The 27,321-nt window shown below is 36.5% G+C and overlaps 1 protein-coding gene across 3 annotated transcripts in view; it reads right to left on the bottom strand.

Moving 5' to 3' along the window:
- abr (ABR activator of RhoGEF and GTPase) overlaps positions 1–27,321 on the bottom strand; it is a 382,201-nt gene that overhangs the window by 168,147 nt on the left and 186,733 nt on the right. For all 3 annotated transcript variants that reach the window (XM_039757041.1, XM_039757042.1, XM_039757043.1), the window contains 2 exons: positions 3,597–3,704; positions 2,152–2,212 (listed from right to left, as the gene is read on the bottom strand). In XM_039757041.1, the coding sequence (XP_039612975.1) occupies positions 2,152–2,212; positions 3,597–3,704 (169 nt within the window). The remainder of the gene's footprint in view (positions 1–2,151; positions 2,213–3,596; positions 3,705–27,321) is intronic.

The raw sequence follows: 27,321 nt of genomic DNA, 5'->3' as shown, positions 1-27,321 counted from the left end.
TCAACTCTTAAAAGTATGTACTTCTCTGTAAAAAAGGCTTTAGTGTCAGTGCTGTGGTTGTTGTGTGTCAAAATGGTTTATATCATCGGTAAGACGAGACTTTGAAGTTTCATTTGATGGGTAGTATGTCGAGATGCATGGCAGATGGGCATGCACACATTACTGTAACGTCGTCAAAACGCTGTTATGTCCCGGGACCGGTACGTGTGCGCGTTAACATTCTATCAACCATAAGCTTGTGTATGATTTCAAAGTCTTTCTTCAAGCATATACACTTTTTTGACAGCCTCAGATCTCCTTAACTCTCTTAACTTATCATGACATACAAACCAGATTGTTGCTTTAGGATATCGAGATGCTGGCCTACTATAGATTTCAAGGATTAATAAAACAACAGTGGGAGGTTGAGCTTTTAGCTATAAGGTCCCAAAGATGTTGAATGATCTGCCTACTTGGAAAAAGGTACCCCTTCAATATATTTTTAAATCCATGCTGAAGAATCACTGCTTACTGGATTTATTTATTATGTAATGGGACTTGTTAATCTTTAGATTGCCTTTTAGTCAAATCTTTTGTGCTCTTCTGAGCATGTTGTTTTACTTTTCATTTCTGTAATAAATCTTTTTTTTAATCAAGCCAGAGCTTTACAGCTTCTCTCTTAAGTGTAAGACATTTTTATAAAGTTTGAAAGTTTCATTGTACTTCAGAACTTTAAAGGCAAGCTCCTTATTGTTAGGTCTGTGTAGGTCTTAGCCTGCAGGTAGCAGTCTGGGGACTTACTGCCTTGGGATGAACAACTTCTGGGCCAGTAAAGATCATGGCCTGTATGATGCTCATTTTGGATCCCTTAGTCCCCTTAACTCAATGTTTTTGACTCCAATAGACTAGCACACACTGATTAGATCTGCTATTTAGATGTTCCTATTATTTCTCTATTTTTTTGTCATTTCTACAAAAATATAAGTATTACAATAATCATGAACTATTTCTGACCTTTCTCTAATATGTTTCTCTCCTCGTTATCATGCTGTGGCAGTGTTCCACCTCAAGATATACTAGAAGCTTTAGAATCCACAGTAAAAAGATCTTGTTGAATTTCGAGGCTGCCCAGGACAATGTATGTAATACTGTAAAATGCCCTGGGGAGCAGGTGAGCCTCAGTCCCCCGATTCGTGATTGTGCCTGACTTTGTATTTCATTTTTTGTCTTAACGGACTGTGGACCCTACTGATGTTTATTTTCTCTAGGGACACTGTTGACTAGGGTTTTTAGTTTCTATTCTTTTGTTGTCAACACACCATACTTCAGCAATATGGAAAATTAATATAGGATCCCCTTTGGTGCTAATCAGACTGAAGTTGCTTTACTATGTTTAAACTAATCTATATTTTTATGTGTGGGCACTATGTCATTTGTAAAGTTTTTGATTGAATTTTTCATGTGAATTTGTTAAAGCGCTCTGAGCATTCACTAAGTGAAGAGTCCTGCACAAAATTAAACTGGCGTGAGTTGACATAACTTGACTCACATACTCCCACACTGAGGCTACTGTAGAATTACCAGTGAGCCGAACCAGCATATCTTTGGGGATGTAGAAAGAAAAAACAACCAGCAAAAACTCCATGCAGGCCCAGTGAAAATGTGCAAACTGCACACTTGCAACAAGTGAGAGTGGGATTCAAACTCAGGATGCTGGATCTGAGATTCATCAGTGCTAACCATCACACTACATCTTTAAAGTCTGTATGCTGCTATTCACAGACACTACAAACTTGTCTTTTTCTAAATACTGTAATATTTTTAATTTCTGACAGAAATACTAAATTGACAAAAAAAAAAAAAGTGGGCATCTCTCCCAACCTCCTGGGGATATATACGTTTACAGTTGTTTTTTTTTCTCTGCAGTACATAAAATTTTGGTTATTTTTTAAAGTGCTTCATTTTATGCATATACTACTATAAAAACCATAAATCTCATTTAAACACTACATGTAACAACTGGTTTGCTTCTAACCAATGTATAAACTTTTCAAATTCAAGGTAATTTAACTTTTTTGCATCACTTTCAGAATGTTTATACTGTAAATAAGGCAATAAGCTATACATTTTTAAAAACAGACTTGGATTAAACAGAGTAACTTAATTAATTACCTTCCATTGATACAGATGTCGTACATTCCTTAGAGTCTTTAGGTCCTTTTACTTTGAGATTCTGTTTAAGAGAAATTTATTTTAGTATCTTTAACAAAAAAAAATTCTCTAACTTTTAAGCATTTCTTAACCCACTTTTCCAGGGCAGGGTGATGGAGAAGCTGGACTCTATCACAGCAAGCAACCGGTGCAAGGCAAGAGCAATTCCTGGACAGGGTGTCCGTTCATCACTGGGTAAAGAAACACACACACACACACACACACACACACACAATTAACAATGAAAATTTCTCTAACCTTCATGTCTTTGGACTGTGGAAGAAACCAGAGCACTTGGAGAACATACGAGAACATGCAAATTCCACACAGGCAGTACTGTGGACGTAAACCCTGGTGTTCTTGTTGAAAGGCAGCAGCACTACTGCTGCACCATCATGATGCCCTTTTTAAGCATTTAGCCCATTATTTTTTCTATTGTGGAAACTTAAACTTAACTTTGCAGCTATTTCACAAATGCTTCTTTCTCTCTAATGCATTTTTACAGTTAATATTTTATAAAATGATAATTTTTTCCCCTTCACATATTGCTCACATTTTTATACCTCAATTTCACAGACAGCATTTTTTGATTTACTGAACGTAATATATACACATAAAAATGACAGGAAATATGACTGGTTAGGTTTGTGTTCTTCAGAGTTCATTAAGTTCTTTTTAATCAGACATTTACTAAATATTTGATCTGACCTAGTGTACTTTACCTTAATGTGGTTACATGAGCATGTTCTTTAATTCTTTCCACATACAGTACAATAATTGACCAGTGCCATAAAGAAATTCTAAATACAGCACTAAACATTTTGGAAATAAGTTGAAAACAGCTTAGAAGGTTTCAAGTTAAGAAACATAATTATTTACACATTAAGGAGACAATTACAATAGCATTACATAGCAAAATAACTTCCAGTCCAATAATCGTGATTATTTAGAGAAAATGTCCTTAAACATGTAGTATTACCAACTAAACTCATTATAATCTTTTTGATTTCAGTTTCTTCTTTTCTCTTCATCACTGACAGCAACATGTACAATTAGTTTTAACAGTTCAAAATCAAATTATCATGTTACTAACTTCCTACAAGTTTGAATGCATTGGAGTGCTGTATCGTTACAAGTCTCCAATCTGTGGAATTTATTTATTCTAACTCCTTACTCACTGACAAAACACTTTCATCCAAAAATTACATACTAAATACATTTGTTATCTTTATTCATTGAATTATAAGCACTAGAATAAAGGTTAACAGTTAGTTTAGACACTCTACTTATCTGCATTAGAAAAACAAATGTCACAATGACTGTACAGCTGTTTATGCTAGATACTTGAAGAACACAAGGTCAGCAGTACTTCAAAATATTTTTAAGAGTTATCATGAAATTCATACCTCAGAAATTGTATGAAACTGAGCATTTGCCTGGCTGCACTTCTCAGCAGTCTCCACAGCAACCTTGTAGTTATCAACAAATGCTTTGTAGATGCCAAGCTGACTTGCCTGATACAGAAAGGAAACAACATATGAAAGGAATGGCATTGAAACAAGTTACTTATTTTATTCAAAAATAAAAGATTCTCTTCTTACATGATGACAGATACATAAATCTATTTCTAAACCAAATTGATACAGAAGTCATAATAATAGCAGCATGCTATTAAATTAGGCCTTTCAAAACCATTTCTCTCTATTATAAAAAGAAATCCTGGAAAGCAAAAAGAAAGCGACGATACGTGATTTTTACGGAAGTTCTCGAAAGACATTTAAAAGACCGGCGAGACAAAAGAGACTTGCCACAGAGCGTCTCGCGGGGACCGTAAACATGAGACTTGGTGCCAAGAGACAGTGTCAGGGCCATCTCGCGGGGATGTGGAACATGAGATTCTTGCAAGACATGTCCTACTCACAAATGATATCATGCAAGAGCACATGCATCAAAAAACTGTCAGTTGTGTAAAAGCACGTAGTGCACACACATACTGTGCCCTCAACACATATAAAGCGTATCAGGGCAATACGGAGAATAGACACCCAAAGGCGTTGGAGAGAAAAAAAGGCAGATAAGAGATTATGAAACCAGTAAAATTAGAAAGTATTGCAGCGTCCCAGCCAGGTTGCAGCCTTTTTGGTTTTAAGTGATTGTTCGGTCCGATTGACGGAGGGCGGAGTACAGCACGGAAGACTGATTTCGGGGTATTGATTGATGCGGTAAGGGGAGGCAAGACGCGGGGGATGAGGGGTTGGAGGAAGTGCTAGAAAGTTGTGTTTGGGGTTACGAAGTCAGCGATTGTTCAAGTAAAACTTTTGTGACACTTTATCATGTCAGTCGCTACAGTATCAAAGAAAAGATTGCATTACTGCAAAACAAAAGGTGATTAATCATTAGAACCAGGTGTAATTGAAAAAAGAGCAGGACAAATTGAGGTCAGAAATAAAAGGCAAAGAGTAGAATCTTTTTGCATTTGCATCATTCTTATGCACAAAACGTGAATTTACACAATACTACACCATACGCTATGAGAATCTGTGGTCCCGCAACAGTTAAAGCAATGACAAGTTGATTTTCAAAGAATACACAATTCGGTCATGTGTGTATTTATGATCACAGAGAAGCGATGGAAATTTTAACAGGCAAAAAGAAAGGTGATGTATATATTCCGCGAATAACATTACACACCAAAGGAAATCGTGATATGCCATTCGTATTAAAATGTTTACAGTTTACGGTGAGAATAGCTTTTGCTATGACAATCAATACATCACAGGGACAAACATGCATTGTCACAATGTGTCTCCAAAAAATAGTTTTTAATAAAGCTTTAAAGTAAAAGTGCAAATAATGAAATTGAAACAATTCCAAAGAAAAAAAAATTAAAATTGTATATCCGATTAACCAAACACAGGGGTTGGCGAGCGAAGCGAGCAGGGGGCGAAGCCCCCTAGTAAATCAAAAGTACAACTTTACATAAATGTCCTAAACAAACCGAATATCTACTTAAAATATCTTAGAATTAGCTGTATTTAAAAAAATAATAATTATATTAATTTTAACAGTTCACTTGACAAACTGATTAAAGATGTTGATTACCATGCAACAGGAAAAAAGCAAAATACTTATTATATATTTTACAATTTCTCAATTTTTCTTTTATTTCAGCTAAGATTTCCTTGAAATTGTATGTTTAATTGCATTAAACTGATGATTTATCAGTCAACAGTGAATCGCAATGATACAGAAAAAAATTTATAGCACAGCAGTTTGATTTTTACTACATCATAGGACAGCATGGATACTAAATATGCAACACACCTTTGTTGTCATCTTGTTTTAATCTGATACAACAAATATTCTTACATATAAGACTTTCTTGACAAAATCATTAGCTATTACGCACGGGGATAACAATACAAACATTCTTGAATAAAGTCTTTTACATGGTAGCCATTGCTACACCAAAAACATCCCAACCTTAATTTATACAGAGATTTTCTATACTAAACCTAATTCCATGGTGCTATACAAATAAAGCCATAGTACATGTTAAGATAAAGTGGTATATCCAAAGATTATTGAGAATCAATAAGTTTCATTAAACAAAGTCATATTCAGGAAAAACAAAGGAGCAAAACCAGGAGATTATAACTAAAGAGTCAAGTAATAATGAAACGGTAAGACGTCACTCTGGAGTCGAAGGCAAAATGTAATCAGAAACCAGAAAACAAGCCTAATGCTACAGCCTACTTGAATAAACAGCACTACACTAAGGAGAATCAATATGTAGAGTCTCTACCAAGGGACAGTGCATAGTAAATTTATGTTGTTAATTCTGTGTCATACCATTAATCCCAACTGGGCTGCACAAAACAAGAAAATAAAATGGGAATAAACTGAAAATCTTTCTAAGTCTAAATGAAAAATAAAGCTAAATGTATATGTGTCAGAAAACCACAAAATACACAAACACATATGTGTAAAAGGTGTTAAATACTACAGTATAATTACTTATATACTTATATAGTAATTTGCAATTGGAGCACTGTCAGATTGGTTTATTTACTCAAGGAAAGACAGAAATAGGGACTGAACTAGCAACTTTGTGGTTTAAAGATGCCTTAGCTACAGGTTCATATTTACAGAAAATGTATGTGAAGCAATGGCTTCTCCTAACTGAAAATGTCCTGTTTATACCCACTGTGTTTCTGTGTATATTTTAAATACTTTACAGTAAATATGTTTTGCAGATTATCACATCCTTTGGTCAGTTGATTTGTGTTTATGGAAAACTTGTAAATTATTGAAATCCTTAATGATCTTCAATACTATACTACAAATTTCATTTTAGTAGATGGAATAGAATGTCATAAAAATTGCAGCAAAAAAATGGTTGACACACAAAAAAATATGCAGATTTTTTTACCGTAGATACTAGGTAAAGACCTTGAGTGGTCCCATAAGAAGTGGCACACATAAAGGTGGGACAATTATATAATCTATAGCTGCTGTACAAAATCACTGATGATAAATTAATACATAATTATTATTTAACTCTAATTCAAAGGTGACCAGAAACACAGCCAAATTTGATACTTTACTTGTGTTTCATAAATACAATTCCTTCATGTGCTGTAAAATAAATAACTTCCATCCTCTTTTTACATCTCTGAACTGAGCTGCTAAAGATTTCTGGTATGAACACTGGCCACCCAATCACACTTTTCAACACATCTATAGCAAATACCCAGATTAAAACTAAATTAACACTTTACTAATATGTTTCTCTTGTCGGATTACAAGTAGCAGACTTTTTTCTGCTTAGTTGCATGATTGAGCCCTGCAAAGGAGCAGAATACCAGTGCATTTACTTCTTGTTTTACACCCAGTGTAGCTGGGTTATTAACAATACAGGTATTTTTACTTTAATAAAACAAGTATTGCGTTAGGTTACTTTTTGCTTTAAAAAGTAACTGTACTATGTAACACATATTACTTTTAAGGCATTGCTGTTCCTATGATTGGGCTGCTGAGCTTGGTACTGAACACTTAACTTATCACCATAAATTTAGCAATTTCTAAAATATTGAGATAGCTTACTTGAACCTTAAAAAGAACAATGAAATCAACCGAGCATTTGCCTCAGGAAATTTATCTTGCAGACAAATAGCTGCAGAAAGCGAGTGCAAAGCTAACATGTACAAAGGACAACAGAATGCAATGGACATGCGAACACTACAAAATTCTTAAAAGTACATCGGCTAAGGGTTTACATGGCCATATAATTGGGATACTCGCGGAGAAATGTACCTGCATGAACCAGATTTCTCAGAGGCCAAAAACCCGGTTCCTCTAAACGAAAAAAGGGTTAATACGGCATTTTTAAAAAACAGGTTTCTGTGAATAACTGGGTTATTAACGCACACGTAAATGCACTGATATTTGTGTTAACCACCTCACACAATCAGCAACAATGCTTAGATATGTCACATTCAAATGATGGTCATTTCGTATTTAAAGACCTAATATCTGACTAGTACGTATTCACGCACCACTATCCTAGCACCACCTGCCTATGCTGCAGACCTAAGGTAATATGCATCTAGGAATTCATTCTGTTTACTCTTTACAAAAAACTATCTGAATTTTTCAGCAGAAATCAACATTTGTCAGACTAGGAGACATGTTTTCAATCTTCAGTCATCCAGTTTTGGTGATCATGTGCCCAGTGCAGTTTCATATGAACCTGGAGTATTCTTTTGTAGCTTATCGACATTGTGTATTTAGAGATAGCCTAGTGGATTCCAGTGTTATAAAAAACTGTCACTTGAGTATCTGTGGACTTTCTATTACCATGAAATGTGTCTGGCCCACCTTTTTTAACCTTTTGTATTAGGAATGTATAAAACGTAGAATGTAGAAAATAGTTTTTTTTTTTTTTTGTTTATTACATGATTCTATGTAAACTCTAAAGACTGTGGTGTATGAAAATCCCAAGAAAGTAAATGTTTCTGAGATGTTACGACCTTGGTCACTCAGATCACATGTGTTGCCTATTCTAATGTTTGGTCAACAGCAACTAAATTTCTTGCTTTTTCTACATGTCATATACTGTATATTGAGTTGCAGCTGCATGACTGGATGTTTGGAGGCATTTACGTTAATAAAACATCTTGATATGGACAGCTGAACATTTTCCAGCTAACACATGTTTGCTTTATAATTACTGAGCGGCTCATTAGAGCCAGAATGGGTCTCTACCAGGACAGCTCCTCAAATTGTTCTCTAATCCATTGTGCAGTGGTAAAAAGTCAAAATGTTCTAGCAGCTGCAATAGCTGGTAAAACTGGGATCCAAATTAATTGGGTGTATAAAAAAACGAGAGAGAGAGAGAGAGGTAATCCAGCCCATTAAAAAAGCAGCAATGCTAATCAATAGTTTTTAATCAACTCAGATGATCCAGAATTATCATTGTTCCAAATAAGGCATTTTTTCTAACATGTATGTTTGCAGTTTTATTGTTTAAGTCACATTTTGGCAAAAGATTTTTCTGTGAAGTGATTATGAAGTTGGACAACCTTCTTCAAGACAATTTCCCCTCAGGGATGAATAAAGTGTACCAAAAATACAAAAAACATTTTACACAGTCCAATACTGTAAGAAGTAGACCAAGCTAACTTTTTTCCTACATGTGGTCTTAGTCATAAAGTGTATGCTTTGTTTGATTGAAATTAAATTTTCTAAACTTCTACCTCTCTCAAAATCTGAATTTGTCAATTGCATACTTAAAAAACAATATTACAGAGGGACAACATTAAAATGCTTATCATTCATTCTACCATGGAAAACTGCTATTAAATGAGTCAGTCAACACTTATTAGGCTTCCTGTGTGAAGCAGCTACAACCAAACACAGGATCTTCTAGAGAGTGCATTAAGTGTCCACACTGAATCAGACTCAAAAGGAAATCTTTCTACGTATTCCACAAAAAAGACTCTTGGCTGGTGTTCAGTAAGTTTTAACCTGTGCCTTATATTTTTCATCTCCTTAAAACATTCCAAGATTGTATCATGCACCTGTTAAAAATGATAAATGAGAAGCTATACAAACTTTTATCAGTTACATCAAGCTCAATTGATTTTACCCCTCCTCCAGGACTATAAAAATATAAAACACAGTACACTATCCAAGTAGAATTATTTTAAATTGATGAAAAAATGATGGTAAGCAGATTTCATCTCATTTACTCAAAATAAAAGGACAGATCTTCAGGCAAAATGTTTCAAGAGAATAGTGTGCAGTGGCATTTTGTTCAAAAAGTTAATTACATAGGCAGCAAGCACCACGGCATCAAAGCAGAACCCCTGGGACACAAAGATTGGCAAATATCTATGAAGCAGCATGTTTCTTAGCAACCAGCTATTTTTTGTCATACCATATTTGTGATACCACAACGTGCAAAAGTCACGTGATGATTTTAGCACCTGGTAGTTACAGAAAATTATTGGCGGGGAGTGAAGGAAGATAGTCTCAGAGCAACTGACCCTCTAAATAGGGTCTTGGATATCCATTTAAATGAAGTGCTAGCAAAATGCACTGCCAGAATCAAATGTTGATCTGAATGTATTTAAATAAGACTATTTTCACAAATTTACAGTTGCAATTCTTGTATAAACACTAAGGGTTGATTTTGCACCAGGCAGGCCAAGTCATTGCTAACAAGTCAATTTAAACATTCATAACTGAACCTGAAATATCCAGTTTTAAGGTTGCAAGATCCCAATGGCATCAGTTGGAAGGCCACAACTGACCACCACAAGGCTGACTTCATGCAACACAGCTACAGTCATACTGGGCCAATTTTAAATCACCAATTAATGTAACATGCAGTTCTTTGGTATGTGGTGTGGAAAACTCATACAAACTCTACAGAGGTTCACCAACCTTTTTTGCATATTACAGGTCAAGCCAGTGCTAGCTAGTGTTCACAAAATAACTAAATGTATACATCACAGTTAATAAAGCATACACATCTTGGCACTAACCCTATCTTCTTCATCACCCACCAGTCTAAAGGAGTCCTGCAAGATGACAAATGCTATATGCTTTAGGCTATGCTCTCTACTGGCAGCAGAAGAATCTTACTATGGTGCTTTTCAAGGTGGCTGCTGAGATACAAGAGAGGAATAAAAATGAATCACTTGCACTGGAAGTGGTCATGTGCACTGAATACAAAGAAGGTCTCCATTTGTCTGTGTGACAGCCCTTTCTCAAATCAGTCAGACATGACTGGCTAGCAAAGCTCAGAACAAAAGTGATCTGGATGAAATTTCTACTAGCTGCTAGGATTAACAGAGGTAAATAAAACAGATCTAGGGGTAAAAGATTATAGATCACCCAGTGTTTTATTCATTACAGAATATTAAAAAAAAAATACACACACAGCAAATCTGACAAATCACACACATAAAAAGCCCTGCACATTTTGTCTTACTGACTCTTAGTGTTCCTAAAATTGATTCAGTAGGAGGTTGTGATTAAGCAATCTCAGCTCTGCCAAAAATATTTAAAATATATTATTTAAAAAAACGATAAAGGCAGTTTCTCAGTTTATTAATGTTATGAAATTAATAGGATGTATTTTGCAAAAAAAGTGCCAAATCCTGCTTTTAAAAAAATCTATCATCATGCAGTAGTCCCCGATAGGAAAGCTTTTTACTGCTGTAGTCTCAGTTCAACTTCACTTACTTTAAGCATTTAAGCATTATATATATCAATCAATTTTACATTTTAATCATATTCTCCAAAATCCCAGCAACTATCCTTGTGGAAAATCATGTTGATTTTCAGTTTAAAAATATTTCAGTTTCTGTCTTCTTACAGGACACAGAACACAGGCTTTAAGAAAATTAATACCTATTTTAAGGGTTATATCACTGATCTCCAAGGTAACTGCATATGCCAAAAAGATAAATGAATATAATTAGTTGACTCTTTAAATTAGGCCAGTCAATAGGGAGCAAACAAACTACATGAATGCAAGCAAATGCAATAAACAGATCAGGTTAAGAGAGGTGGATCCTCCACCATCTAATCACATACTCGACATCATGCTCTCCTTCATATCTTTCTGTTTTATGGGGACAGCTGTAACACCAAGGCCTTTAAAAGCACATAAATCCAAAAAGCTAATCAAATATAATCTGTGACAGTTGCATAATTGTTAAAAAATAAGGACAATTTAAGACAATCTGAATCCCTGAAAACTACACATAGACTAGACTCATTCCCTAAGGACAGCTAAAGCTTTTACCATTGTGTTTGGGCAGAAAGCTTAATTCCCTAAACATTTACAGAAAATGAGTAACTGGATGCAGCAGAGTTATTGATCATAGCCTGCAGTGGGGTTACTTCCAGCAAAAGGACATGGTTTCAATATACAGAAACACAAGCACACACACAGAATCAGAAATGATGTAACTTCTCAGTTTCAAAACATTTATCCACTGGTTCACAAAGACAAAGGACAAGAAAAGCAAATACGTTATTTCAAATAAAGTGAACTTGTAGGTCATTTAGTGAGTTACAATATCCACGTGTTACATTCATTTTTAAATCCTATTTATTGTCATATAAAGCCCCTTATTATGGATACAGACTCTTCTGCAGCTCAGTGACCAACATGTAGAGGAAAACAACTAAGCTAAGCACAAAATTCGCTTATCAGATCTATTAGTGTGGTTAGTGTATAACAGCAACACCATTCCCCTTGAATTTCAAAACACTGAAATAAGTGAGTTTGAGTTGACTGATCACAGAAACAATGAAATTTGTACCCATGCAAGGCCTGAGTTAAATCAAGTGGCATCAAAAAGAAAAAAAAAAAAAGGTACAACTTGTAATAAACACAAAACTCAGTACAAAACAGATAACAAAACAATAAAATATAAAACATGCATTACCTCTGAGGTTCTAAGCTCAGTACATTAAAGATTGGTAATTCAAACAACTTCAACCAGCCCTCTCCATCAATGCTAATCACAATGTGTGTCACAAGCAATCATGAAAAAATACATTCACCAATTCTAAGCCAACTGTTTGGGGATGGATAAAACAACATGCTAGACCATAGTCTCATGAACCTTTAGAAAAAAATAGCATGCGCTGGAACTTCCAGAGCCACTTGAAATTAGGCGAGTTTCCAGGACTGCACTGACACTAAACTCTCCAGCTCACAGTTTATAATCCAACTCAGCTTCAGGTTCTAACCACCAGTCATGCCCAAACCTGCTTCATGCGCCATCTCTCAGAATTACCCTCACTTGCTGAAACTTGAGATCTCCAACTATACAGTCTTGGGGAGGCACTGTGAGAGTTTAGGCACAACATCATACACATTGCCAAATTCTGAGTCAGTGCTCCACCGAGTGTCTCCATGGGTAGTTATGTCTTGTGCGGATACTGTACTGTTTGAGTTTCATAGTGCTTCTTAAAGTATTCTATATGATGAACAAAAAAAATGAGAAACAGCATCAGTTCACATTGAAAGAAAAATGAATATTCCTGGAAAAAGTTGATTCTGGAATGAAGTAAAATGAGGTTGCGAAAGCATTCAGAATCATGCCTTCAACTTCATCTAACATTCCATTTTCATTCTGCATTTTCACACCTGTATTTCTATAAAAAAAAGTTACATCTAATGTCTCATTTTCATTCTGTATTCAAATCTGTATTTCTATTAAAAAAGTTACATCTAAAGTCTCATTTTAAAATAAAATATTTTTGCAGTTTAAGAAGAGCTTTCTATATACAGGTATTGTCAAATTTGGGTCACAGAGTTGCACAAGAGACAGGAAGATGAGTCCAGGTCTTCAAGGAAAATACATCTACTTTATTTATTACTGTGTTGAGTAGGTAAAGTCTCAAGACTGTATTCAAAATAGAAATTGTTACTCTCAAGCACATGAAATAGGTGCCGTGACATGGCCAAGCGTCCTGCTTTAGTTCCAATCTTCAGATATGAATCTTGGAAACACCACTGTGGCAGACCAGGGGCCTCATGTATAAACGTTGCGTACGCACAGAAATGTTGCGTAAGAACTTTTCCACGTTCAAATCGCAATGTATAAAACCTACACTTGGCATAAAGCCACGCACTTTTCCACGGTACCTCATGCCTTGTCGTACGCAAGTTCTCTGCTCGGTTTTGCAGACTGGTGGCACCAAGCGTCAAAGCAATGGTACTGTTCCTGTGTGATTACTCATTATTTTCATGACGCGGCTTTATAAATACACCGAAACTAACCGCATATTGTTTATTAGTGTAATGCATCTGATTGTAATTAACTCGTAACAATATAATGGTCCAGGGAACAGCCATAGTATTCCAAATACCATAACTGCTTTAGCGTTGTTACTCTCACTGCACCTTCCTCTTCTTATTTTTCTTCTTCTTCTTTCAGCTCCTCCCGTTAGGAGTTGCCACAGCGGATCATCTTTTTCCATATTACTCTCACTGCAACACGCGGAGTATTTATATCACTGTATTTGAGTGTGAATCACAGCAGCAGCTGATCGGAAAGAGAATTATCGGTATACAGCTTCAAGGACACGCTGTCTCAGCCACGGCAAAACGTTTTAAAGCCTTTCCTGTACAGACCTCGCGGTTCAGAAACAGTTTAATCCCAAGAACTTTAAATGCAGTCAATCAAGTGCTCCTTGTAGAACTTTGTACTTAAAAGTACAATCACCCCACTGTAAACTTGCACTACAGTTATAATATCCCACAACCTGAGCCACTTTATAAAGCGTATTTACATATGATGACGATATCATTTTTAAGGTGAAATGCAGCAAAAATATGTTTGTTAAATTATACAGATAAAACTTTAACTTCATTTAAATCTATATTCTTCACTGTTAGTGTCGTTAAGGATAGAATAATTAAACATGTACAGTACTACGAAGATATTTCAATGTTCTTTAAACGTTTTGAAGAATCGGCGCTAAGCTTACAGATGGCTTAACGTCTATTACAGAGCTGATTGTATGGCGATCGGTTACTTGGGGAAAGAAAAGCACTGACTGCAGTGACAGCTACGCCAATATATATTGAATGTAAAACAGAAAGACCAAATAACAACACAGTAAAAAACGCAGCGACAAATTTCGGCAAAAGTTAAATGCTTGTGTCATGAGCACAAGGCAGCTATGCAGTGTCTGCAACGGAAGTGGCCATCCACCGTGCACGTCATTGGCGGGCGAAGGAGCCACCGATTCTTCCTCTGCCCAGTGCCACCACAAGCCTAGAGCTGCCCCTTAGTACTGCTGCAATAAATTATTTCATCGAAGTGAAACACATGTTTAATAACGGTGCTTTAACCCCTATCATCATGAAAATGATATCACGTATACATCTCAGTATTTTAGTTATTCAGAGAGATGTAATATCACGAATGTAATGGATTCTGTGTCCAGTTGAAGGAAGAGAGCTGGTTTAGGGAAGCAAGTAGTGATTCACACACATAGAGCACATAGAAAATCAAATACAAAACAAAGCATTTAACGTGCTACTTTAATTACGATGTGATTTGAGAAACTGGTTAATTAAACGATTTTAAGAAGTTTATGATGTTCTACTTTAATGACAAAATAAACTACATGATTAAAGTGGAAATGTCGAGATTGAAGTTGACATTTCGTGCTTTTTCCCCACTGTGTGCCTTTTTTTCTCTGTAACCTAATAAGCTTTCATATGACACTCAGACAGTGGGCTACAACTCGGCTTTTCACGGAGACTTTGATATGTGGCTTCTTTTTTATTTCCGGCACTGTGCGATTTTGTGAACATGAGCTTTCAAGTTTCTCCAACAGGCTATGTCACTCGATCAACTTCCTTTTGTTGATTATACCACGGTTTATTTGAACAAATAGTATGTTTTTCCTTTGCCTCCACTTGGTATTCGCTGAAATTCTTATATTTTCCCCCGTGCTTTTCCCATTGTCTTTTCACAGAAGGCTGAGCTTAAGGGCGATTTATATTATTTTGCATATTCAAAGAGGCGTAATTCTGGGAAGAGTTGGGGCGTTACATAAAGCGTGCACGCGGCGTTAGTTTTCACGCTGATCGGGATTTATGTAGCGGAAGAACGTGGAAGTTGGAGTACGGACAGATTCCTGCATCTGGATTTTTCTGTGGGTAAGCACATTTCGGCTTTTGTGCTTACGCCATGTTATAGTGCGAGTTCTACGCACGGCGTTATACATGAGGCCCCAGGAGAGTATGAGTAGGAGCAGGTCAAAGCCCGACGTTAAATGTTCTAAAAATTGTGCGGCCAGAACGTTACGTGGTAAGCCTGTTCCTGCTGAGGACAACCAATTACTTTTGCCATGGTTTACTGTTTACCAGACGCAGCAGAGCAACTACAGAGCTGTCCTTGCACTGCTTCCATATATATTTTCCCCATACTTGTCATAACAAAATATTTTTATGGTCCCATGAGTTTCATTATAACGGGAGTCCACCTTTATGTATGTATGTGTACATACGTGTGTGTGTGTGTGTGTATATAGAGTATTGGAACAAGGGGAGCCGGCATACCCCAAACCCCAACTCGAACACACCAGCGCAGTCCCGGGTTCAAATAAAGCATTTTTTTCATAACCACAATTCATTCACAGTAGCTCAAGCACAAACACATGTTTTCTCTTCATAATACGCTCCTCTCACAACCACACTACTCTCCTTCAGTTGAGTGTTGCCTGCCCTCCTCCCAGCTCTGACTCACCTGGACAAGAGAGTGCAGTCCCTTTTAATAAGGACCTGGGAGTATTTCTGGTGCTAGGGCTACTGCCCAAAGGAAGTACTTCCGGGACATACAGAAATACCATTTATTAGGGAGCGTATCTCCTGACAGCACCCCCTTGTGGAACCCACGGTCCCCAGCAGGGGTGTGTTGCTGGACTACATCTCCCAGCAGTCCCTGCTGGTTCCCAAACGGGTGCTGATACGGAGGGCTGCTGCCATCTTGTGTTCTGGGGGAATAACATCCCCAGCATCCTCTTCCGGTGTGCATATATATATATATAAATTTTTTTTTATAACTATAAAAAAAACACAAAGACAGTATTGGATTCATAAAAAAATGCTCAGTATCAACATCTTTTAGCAACATTAAGGTTAATGTTATATTACAGCCTAAACTTAAGTATATTTTCTGTTTCATCTTTTTTGATATTTTTGAAATATTATTTTTAATATATCTGTATAATTTCTGTTCGGTTTATTATTATTTAGCGTTGTTGTAATGTATCTTTAAATGTTTTTCTATTCTGTGTTTTCTATGGGTGGAAAATGAAAAATGCTTCAAATTTTGATGCAATCTTTTTAATGCTTAATTTTATGTCACTGGCCATTTTGTTGATTTGTCGGGTTATTGTCCAACGAGAAAGACTTATCTTTTCCATTTCATGGCTTTTCTCTCGACACAGAACTTTAGTGACTGCAGTAAGGCATTCCTTGACAAACTTGCCTTCAGAATATGGTTTTGAGTGCTTCGCAATTTTTTCGCTAACAATAAAACTTGCACGAACAATATTGTCAGCTACATCAGTATGTTTGCGGAATAACATCTGTTGTGCCGATAAACATTTTTTCAAATTTTGTATCTTATCTGTTCTTAGTTTACCTTTGTAACTGTTGTAATTAGCGTGTTTTGTATTGTATTGTCTTTTTAAATTGTATTCCTTTAAAACTGAAATAGTTTCCAAGCATATCAAACAAAGAGATTTTTCTTTCTGCATTATAAAAAAATAATCGTTAGTCCATTTCTCTTGAAATGTACGACTCTCAGCGTCCGCTTTTCTCTTCTTTGTTGAAGCCATCTTAATTAGGGTTTGATCAAAAATTTACAAGTATTTGAAAGTATTGAAATATAGGCCGATATAGTGTGAAACTCAAAACAACATGCAGATAGGTACAGCACTAGCAAAAACTATGAAAAGACTGCGCTATGCTACACACGACAGCAGAGTCAACGACTACATGACTACGAGCTCTTGCACACTTTAAACGTGCGACAGTTCCGGACGTGCCGTAAAAGTGGGGGAAGCACAATATAAAGTACTTCAGAAAGCACTGGCCACATCATACTATCAAAAATAATCCAACAATACCACAAGAACAAACAGGCATCACAAAGAGGGTTAACTGGCCAGATTCAATGATATTTGGGAAAGTTGTTGCGGGCTGTATAAAATCAGTCTGGCCCGCGGGCCATAGGTTGCACATGCCTGTTCTAAAGTAAGGTCCCCATTTTTAAGCCTGTGTATGCCTCAGCCTGTAGGTACTAAATAGGGACTGGGCGAGTTGGGATGTAAACCTAATCTGGCAAGGCTGGTGTAGGTCCTGGCCTGCTTTGTGGCTCTTATTGGAGGCTCACACCCCTTTTTACCCTTATTCCTGACTCCATATTCCAGCAGCTACTAATCAGGATTACCAAATAGTACCTTAATATTTTGCATTATCTCTCCCACATCACTAGACGGCAGCCCTCCTGGACTGCTACAGCATCCCAGATTCCCACAGGGCACACTGGGAGTTAGAGTTTACAGGCTCAGCCCTGTTGGGTTCTCGTGGTGCCAACAGGGGGTGATGCAGGGACTGCAGAGCCATAATTCATTGGGCTTCCGCCTCACCCATCATGCTAACATAAAACCAGAAGTATTCCCAGTTGCAGGGAGACTGAATCAGGAAAGAACAGATAAAGCTTGCTGGAGGAGGCAGTGACAGGGAGGGAAAATGAATAGAAGGAAAGAAAACAAAGTGCTGTGTGCATTTCTGTTTAAGGAAATGATTTGGGAAGTGTTTCCCACATAAATAAAATGTGTGTGCTGTGCAAAACTTGTGCCTGTATGTACATGTGTTGGGTTTGTGCAGCTGGAGTGCCCCCTAATGGCCACAACACACACACACAGGGTTTAAAAAGTATTCAGACCACCTTTTTCATATTTTGCTCTATCGTTGCCTTGTACTAAAACATTTAATTGAGTATTTCCCCACATCAAGCAACACTCAATACACAAAAATGATAAAGCAAAAACAGATTGCTGTAGATTTATTAAAAATAAAAATGTAAATATCACACTGACAGAAGTATTCAGACTGTATACTCAGTACTTAGTTGAAGCATGTTTGTCAGTGATTTAATTACAGCCTGAAGTCTAGTATGATCTGACAAGCTTTGCAAACCTGGATTTGGGGATTTTGTCATTCTTTTCTGATGATCCTTGTCAGGTGGGATGGAGACCTTATAAATGTAGACAGTATACAACACAGCAAGGTGAATACATCCTGGATCCATTGTATATATGGAAACATAATATACAGTTGAGGATCTTTTACTGACAGTTTTAATTAAAATACTGTCTTCTATATTATTTCAGATCAAAATGCTCACTGTATAATTTAGCCGTAGTGAATGACAAAGATTAATCAGTTTCAGATATGATGTAATGAAGGACAATGTGAGTTTTGTTCTCTTCAGTGCAGAAATTATTCATTTAAAATCTGAGCAGTGTGTTATTTTCAATAAGTGTTTATTAGCCCACCTGAGGATAAATACTTACAATGCATCCAGAAAGTATTCACAGCGCATCACTTTTTCCACATTTTGTTATGTTACAGCCTTATTCCAAAATGGATTAATTTTTTCCTCAGAATTCTACACACAACACCCCATAATGACAACGTGAAAAAAGTTTACTTGAGGTTTTTGCAAATTTATTAAAAATAAAAAAAACGAGAAAGCACATGCATGTAAGTATTCACAGCCTTTGCCAGGAAGCTCAAAACTGAGCTCAGGTACATCCTGTTTCCCCTGATCATCCTTGAGATGTTTCTGCAGCTTACTTGGAGTCCACCTGTGGTAAATTCAGTTGATAGGACATGATTTGGAAAGGCACACACCTGTCTATATAAGGTCCCACAGTTGACAGTTCATGTCAGAGCACAAACTAAGAATGAAGTCAAAGGAATTGTCTGTAGACCTCTGAGACACAAATCTGAGGAAGGTTCCAGAAAAAGTTCTGCTGCTTTGAAGTTCCCAATGAGTACAGTGGCCTCCATCATCCGTAAGCGGAAGAAGTTCAAAACCACCAGGACTCTTCCTAGAGCTGGCTGGCCGTCTAAACTGAGCGATCGGGGGAGAAGGGCCTCAGTCAGGGAGGTGACCAAGAACCCGATGGTCACTCTGTCACAGCTCCAGAGGTCCTCTGTGGAGAGAGGAGAACCTTCCAGAAGGACAACCATCTCTGCAGCAATCCACCAATCAGGCCTGTATGGTAGAGTGGCCAGACGGAAGCCACTCCTTAGTAAAAGATACATGGCAGCCCACCTGGAGTTTGCCAAAAGGCACCTGAAGGACTCTCAGACCATGAGAAACAAAATTCGCTGGTCTGATGAGACACAGATTGAACTCTTTTGTGTGAATGCTAGGCGTCACGTTTGGAGGAAACCAGGCACCACTCATCGCCAGGCCAATACCATCCCTACAGTGAAGCATGGAGCTGGCAGCATCTTGCTGTGGGGATGTTTTTCAGTGGCAGGAACTGGGGGACTAGTCAGGATAAAGAGAAAGATGACTGCAGCAATGTACAGAGACATCCTGGATGAAAACCTGCTCCAGAGCGCTCTTGACCTCAGACTGGGGCGACAGTTCATCTTTCAGCAGGACATCAACCCTAAGCACACAGCCAAGATATCAAAGGAGTTGCTTCAGGACAACTCTGTGAATGTCCTTGAGTGGCCCAGCCGGAGCAAAGACTTGAATCCGATTGAACATCTCTGGAGAGATCTTAAAATGGCTGTGCACCGACGCTTCCCATCCAACCTGATGGAGCTTGAGAGGTGCTGCAAAGAGGAATGGGCGAAACTGGCCAAAGATAGGTGTGCCAAGCTTGTGGCATCATATTCAAAAAGACTGTGAGGCTGTAATTGCTGCCAAAGGTGCATCGACAAAGTATTGAGCAAAGGCTGTGAATACTTATGTACATGTGATTTCTCAGTTTTTTATTTTTAATAAATTTGCAAAACCTCAAGTAAACTTTTTTCACATTGTCATTATGGGGTGTTGTGTGTAGAATTCTGAGGAAAAAAATGAATTTAATCCATTTTGGAATAAGGCTGTAACATAATAAAATGTAGTAAAAGTGATGCGCTGTGAATACTTTCCGGATGCACTGCAAGTACAATGTTTCAAAAGTAGGTTTTACTTTTCATTTCTCATCTTAAAGTGGACAGATATGTTGTCTTTATAAAATATGGTCATGTTTTAAGCTATCATGACACAAGGGTTGCCAGTTAAAGTTTGTTGTAGGTTTACAGTATATTGAGTGTTATTACTAAAATTTCTTTCTACTACAGTCAGAACTTACATTTACTATATTTCATGGTCCCAAATAAAGCATCTTGCAATGTTTTACTGCTTCTCTCAAGTTAAATTCTCAAGTTATCAACTTTGTTGTGGTATTTGGTTTCACACAAGCTGTTAGAAACTATGTCAGTTTAACACAAAACCTAAAATTTATAGTGAATTTTGTATTTTTGTTTTGTTTTTGTACCACTGCAGCTTTATTTGTTTTATCTTTACAACTCCCATTAAAACATCAGAGATGTACTTATTGTACATGACATGTGCTCTTAACAAAAATAAGAAAAGATGCTGCTCACATGCAAAGAATAAATGTATTTTGAATATGAAGCTGTATTTAGTTCTGTTACTAATTTCTTGTGTGTCACAGCAGTTATAATTTTAATGATTATTCAGGGAAACTATTTAAAGTGAAAAGTCCTTTTGCATTTTTTTATTAATTAATTGTTAACTTCTTTTTTGTTTATTTGTTGTTTATTATCAGTTATTAAATAATAATTAGTAAAGTTCAATTTTCTTTCCTTTTTTAATGACTTAGATTAGCACTATGCAAATAGCAATAATCATCAAGCAATTTTTTTTTTTAATTTGTATAATTAACCACAAAGAAATGTAATCGTAAACACTAAAATATAATGGAATTTGTCAGCCCACTATCAAAAACACTTATCCCAGCCTATCCCAGAAAACAGTGGGCGCAAGGCAGGAACAATCGCTAGACAGTGCACTAGTCCATCACAGAGTAAATAGATAATATATTTTATATAATTAGTGAACTTACACTGCACACTGTAATGACCTTTATACACTTAAGAATTCATTACAATGCAGATACAGCTGAAATATTAACTTTTTCATATGTTACAAGATTACAATATTGTAAAAGAAGAAATAATTAACAACTGTGGACCACCGGGGCACATACAGCTGTCCTAACCCCAACATAGACAGGCAGGACACAAATTGCCACACAGCACGACAAAGCACAGTCTTTTCCTGCTTTCTTTCTCTCTCTCTTTTCTCGGCTTCCACTCCTCTCCCAGCAAGCTTTGTTTATTTCCTCCCAACTCTGGCTCCTTGAATGGAGTGAGGTAGCTCCTTTTATTCTACTCCTGGGAATGCTCCAGGTGGCTCATCAGTATTACCTGGAATCACTCCCAGGTGTGGTGGAAGTCCACCGTATAGCTCTGCAGCTCCCCCGGCGGCCGCCACGGGAGCCAACAGGGCTATGCCAAACTCTAAGTCCCAGAGTGCCCGAGAAGGGTCCGGCTGCAGGTCGAAGACTCGGCCTTCCACGCCTCCTGCCTTGCACAGTCTGCCCCACAGCCGCCCACAGTCCGCAGAAAGAGAAGGAGAAGAGCTGCTGTACAGTTTTTCCAACTCAAAAAAGAAAAGGAGCTGAAAATGTTTTCCACCACGGAACAATGGCACAACAGAACTAGGTATGGACTCATAGAATAATCTCAGTATATTTAAAGAAACTTTAGATCCATTAAACAAAACTAATGCGATGTATGATTATATACTGTGTAGCGAATCCAAGCATTCTCTGTTTATCGTCATTACTGACATATCCAATTTTTAAGCATATCATTTTAATTATTTTTTACCTCTTGCGTTATTTCTTTTCAATATTTGCCATGTTATTTCATTTAAATTAACCTTTTCACTTATTTTTGAGATGTTATGTAGAGAATCTGCAATGTTAGTGTACAATTTGAAAGGTATTTATGTTTATCGTCTTTATTAACGTTTGTTAAATATCTTGATTTTTCTGTAGTTAACAGCTATTTATAAAAGCACGTTAGAGCTTTCTGCCAAAATAGTATTATATATTATTTTTGTCTTGATTTCCACAGTCACATTTCTCCATAAAGGCAGAGAATATAAAACCAACTTTGATTACATTGATTAAATATCAAAATGAATCCAAGTGCCATCTTTGTAAAAAGCAAAGAGACCACAGCATCCTGCTACCTACCTTCAGAGACATGAAGGCCATATTGTCAAGTATGCAGGTAATTATGCCAGTAGTGTGTGCTTGCAAACAATACTGACGTTTAGATTTCTGAACTGGAACTTTTTTAAATATAGTTTAAAAAGCTGAGCTAATCCTGCATTTTCCATTGTTTGGCAGGTTTTACTATTTACAGATGTAACACAGGCTGTGTAACAAGTGGCCATTTCCATTGCTGTTTTTGTTTAAAAGTCATTGTGAACAGTTTACTGTATGTCAGTATTTAATATTTTTCTTTGATAAATTTTTTTACCCCTTGTATTTGGGCCTTCCAAGTCAGATGAATAGCCATGACTGTGGAATTTCCATGTTGATGGTATGACCATTTCATATTCTAACTATCTGTCTATGTATGTATTTAATGTTGTGTCCATGTTTCCAAATGACAATTTTGTGGTTTCTCTGTATTTCATCCTCGAGGCCCCCTTCAATTTTAATGAGGTGTGTCTCAACTTTAGTACTCTGTTCTTTCATTGTAGCATTTGTAGAGGGAAGATTATATCTGGATGCTGGTTCCCATTTTTGTCACCTTCTACAATTTGTGTTGGATATTTGTGTTATGTTTATTTTATTTTATTATATTTGTATTTTTTTATTTCAGCATACTGTCCCTAGTGGCTTTGAAGTTCCAGAAACAACTACCTTTCAAAATCCAGATATTTTAAATGTATGTTTATAATGGTTTGCATAAATATTTTTGTAACATTAAACTACTTTTAACAACTTGACTCTGCTCAGTCTTCTTTAGAATGACAGGCTGGCTTTGAGGAAATGCTGCTGTAGAATGTTGCTTGAGAACTCCAGCCCCAAGGGGTAAATGACATTTAATTTTCCTTTAATAGCTTTAATTTAGTTCTGCGGTAATGTGGCAAAAATACTTAGCCATATTGTAAATCAAAGGCAAATAGTCAAAATGCTCACCATTATAAACTTAATGCTTCTTTTTGAAATCACTGAAGTAACTTCTCACACCGGAATGAGCAAGCGAACACCTTTCTATATGAAGGCCAAGAACCAAACAAAAAATTAGAAGGTACAAAAATAATCGACAGCCAGGACAGGGTCATTTTTTGTTATTCTTCTTTTGTTTCTTTTTTAACATTTACTTAGGTAAATATTATTTTCTCTGTTTTCAGGTTTAGACTTTATTAAGCCATTAATGAAAAGACAGAAGATCAGTAAAGACTTGCACTACCTCTGAAGTGAACAAATGTCTTGGTATTCCATAGCACTATGTTCTGCAGATTTCAAATCTTTTCTTTTAAAAGAAACATCAGCCTCCCTTCTCCAACATCCAGCACAGGGCACTGATGAGCAGGTACAGACACATCACTTTATAAACTTCCATAAGAAAGATGAATTACATTTTGTTGATGCTGGCTTACAATGCCTATGGTATAGTGAATAAAATGTATAAAAAGACTTAATGCTTGTCTCAGATGTCGACTGTTAAACGTTAACCAGTAGAAGTCAAAGCCCAAAAGACTTAAAGCCTGTTTTACATCTTCTGACAAATTGTAGTACTAGTACAAATCTTAAAGGCCTTAAAACATTTGAAATGCATTGTGTGCTGTGTTAATAATAGTGTATGGTAAGAAACGTTGAAGACTGTGATCGAAAGCATTAATGTTAATAATGTATAACAAATTCAGAATATACTGTACATTATTTTTTTACCTTTCTTTTCTTACTTTCCTTGTAAATGTGGAGTAAAAGGCTATAAGCTTTATAATGACCATTTAAAGAATTTTTTTTTTTTTTTAATAACACACATTACAGCAATACGGAATCCTTCAGCATTTTACCGAGGCAGAGAAGTGGTGTGCTGAGAACATATCTGTGTTCAGGGGGTGAATCTCACTCCCTTCATTATTGCCAATGGACAAAGACGACATTGAGGAGGTCCTTCAGAAATTTGATTTGTTATCTGAATTTCCAGAAGAAGAGGAGAGAGAGAATGTCTTTAGACCCTTCATCATCCTTTTTTTCACATATGGAAGACATGCATCTGTTTTTAGATAATGTGAGAGAAAAAAAGGAAAATGACTGTGCTTTGTGAGAAAATGTAACAAACATACATGGCCCCTCATTGTTCATTTACAACCTTACTTCTTGTTCTATATTTTATATATTCTTTTCTTCTTTCTTGTAATAAATGTTGCAAACCAACTTCGTATTTACAGTCCATTGTCTCAGATCTGCACTTCTTAGTGTTATGTATTAAAATAATGTTTTATAAATCAGGGCAAGGCAATGTTTATTTATAAACCACATTTACAACAGCAGCCAGAACTGAACCAAAGTGCTGTACAAGGAAGTGTAAAAGAAGCAGTTCAAATATACAGTATGTACACAGCACAAAACTGTAAAAATAACCAACCATTACATAAAAGATAAACCCACACCCATACATACACATTTATAATCATGAATGTAAATGAGCCAACATATACAAACAATTTCAAACCCTTGCAGGGTCAAATGGCAGCAAGAAGAAATAACACTTTAATGATTACTTAGAAATGGCCTGTATTGGAGCAGACCTAATAAGGCGATCCATTCCAGAGAAAAGCAGCAGCAACCACAAACACCCAATTCCTCCTTTGTTTCAGCCTCGACCTTGGCACAACTAAGAGCCTCTGGCTAGTAGACCACAGGGCTCATGTTGGCACATACAGATGAAGAGGTTCCAAGAGGCAAGATGGGGCTGATCCATTCAATCATTTGAAAATAAGAAACAGAATTTTAAAATCAATTCTGAAATGGACCAGAAGCCAATGAAGCAAGGTCAGTATTGGTGAAATATGGCCACACTTAGGAGAGCCTTCAATAAGTGAGCAGCAAAGTTTTGGACTAGTTGTAGGTGTCGCAGCAAGACCTGATCAACAAATACCTACAAAGAATTGCAACAGTCAAAATGAGATGTTATAAAAGCTTGGGTAGCCTTTTCAAGATCACTGAAAGAAAGACAAGTGTTTACCTTAAAAGTCTCAGCTGGAAAAAGTTTCATTTAACTTCACAATTTCTCTGTTTGTTGAGTTTGAGTGAGCTGTCACAGATCACTCCTGGGCTCCGACATGAAGCTTTATGATACATACTGTATATGGCAAGGGGTCCAAGAGCAACATCAGAGGTACTCAAACTTTGTTAACTTTTGAACACCATGATCAGTTTTATTATCATTTAGTTTAAGAAGATGCATTGCCATCCAGGTTTTAATATTATTCAAGCACGCATGGAGGATTTATATTTTCTCACTGTGATTTCAGTGGCAAATATATTTGAGTGTCATCAGCATAGAGAAGCCATACTTGTTAACAATGGAGCCTAAAGGTAACATGCATATCAAAAAGAGAACTGGTCCAAGGATGGAACCCTGTGGAACCCCACAAGTAAGAGGAGCTACAGAGGATGAGAACTCACCCAAATGAATAGAAACGCTCCTATTTCTTAGATAAGATTTAAACCATTTTAGGGCATTACCTTGGATGCCTACATACTGTTCAAGGCGGGATATAATATAAGAATTGTAAGATCCACAATATCAAAAGCTAAGGTAAGATCTAGCAGTACAAGAGTGGCAGAATCACCAGCATTAGTTGTTGGGATGAGGTCATTGTAAACCTTTAACAAGGCTCTTTCAGTGCTGTAAGAACATCTGTATCTGGATTGGAATTTTTCCAGAATACTGTTTTCATCCAGAAATGTTTGAGTTAGGACAAGATTTTCTAAAACTTTAGATAAAAAAGGCAGTTTAGAAATTGGCCTGAAATTTGACACATTAGAGGGTCCTTATTTTGTTTGTTATAGTACGTTTCTGCACCACTGCGTGTTTCAAGGCAGGAGGAACACAACCAGAAATCAAGCTAACATTTATTAAGGTAACAATATGGTCTGACAGAATCAAAAACCTCTTTAATTAATCGAGAAGGGACACTGTCCAGGGGGCAATTTGTAAGATTCAGGCGTTGCACCAAATCAGACAACAGAGACAATGACACACCCTGGCTCAAAGTGGTCAGACAGCTGAACATACTATGGGAAGAGATGAATCCTTAGCAAGCAGTGAGCCCGATGATCTAATAACAGTAATCTTATTTACAAAAAAATATCTCCATTTGGAGAGTTAAGTTGGGGTATGCAACAAATGATAAATTACTAATAAAAGAAATTGTATATGGCGAATAAAGGATTTAAAAATCACAAAAAAATTAATTTGTAATTATTGCATCTAACCAAACAAAAATTTTTTAAAGTTAAGTGTAAAATCTGTTAGTTTAGCTCCAAAATAAATAAAAAAAAACGGTTTATGGAAGTGCAACTTTCAATAATGCAAATTTTTACATTTCTTTAGAAAAGCAAACAATGTAATATCTGCTAGACAATTTAAGAGATTTGCCTAACTTTTTTTGATACGTACATACTTAAAAGTTAGGGTCCCAGGGAGAAGTTATACATTAAAATTAAAAACGTTTGTTAGTTTAATAACTCCACTTGAAATTTATCAATATTATAGCAGGAGTGTAGAACAAAATTAAGAAAACATAATTCAAGACAAACAATGGAAATGAAGGTATGAACTGTAAGCTGGATTATTTAACAAATTGTTCAATAGAAACAATTTTAAAAGTTTCTTTTACTAAGAGCTCGAAAGTTTAGACCTTCATTGTCATACCTGTT

Source organism: Polypterus senegalus, chromosome 6 (assembly GCF_016835505.1).
Source record: "Polypterus senegalus isolate Bchr_013 chromosome 6, ASM1683550v1, whole genome shotgun sequence".
NCBI classification, from domain to species: domain Eukaryota; kingdom Metazoa; phylum Chordata; class Cladistia; order Polypteriformes; family Polypteridae; genus Polypterus; species Polypterus senegalus.
This window is presented reverse-complemented; position numbering and strand designations above follow the sequence as displayed.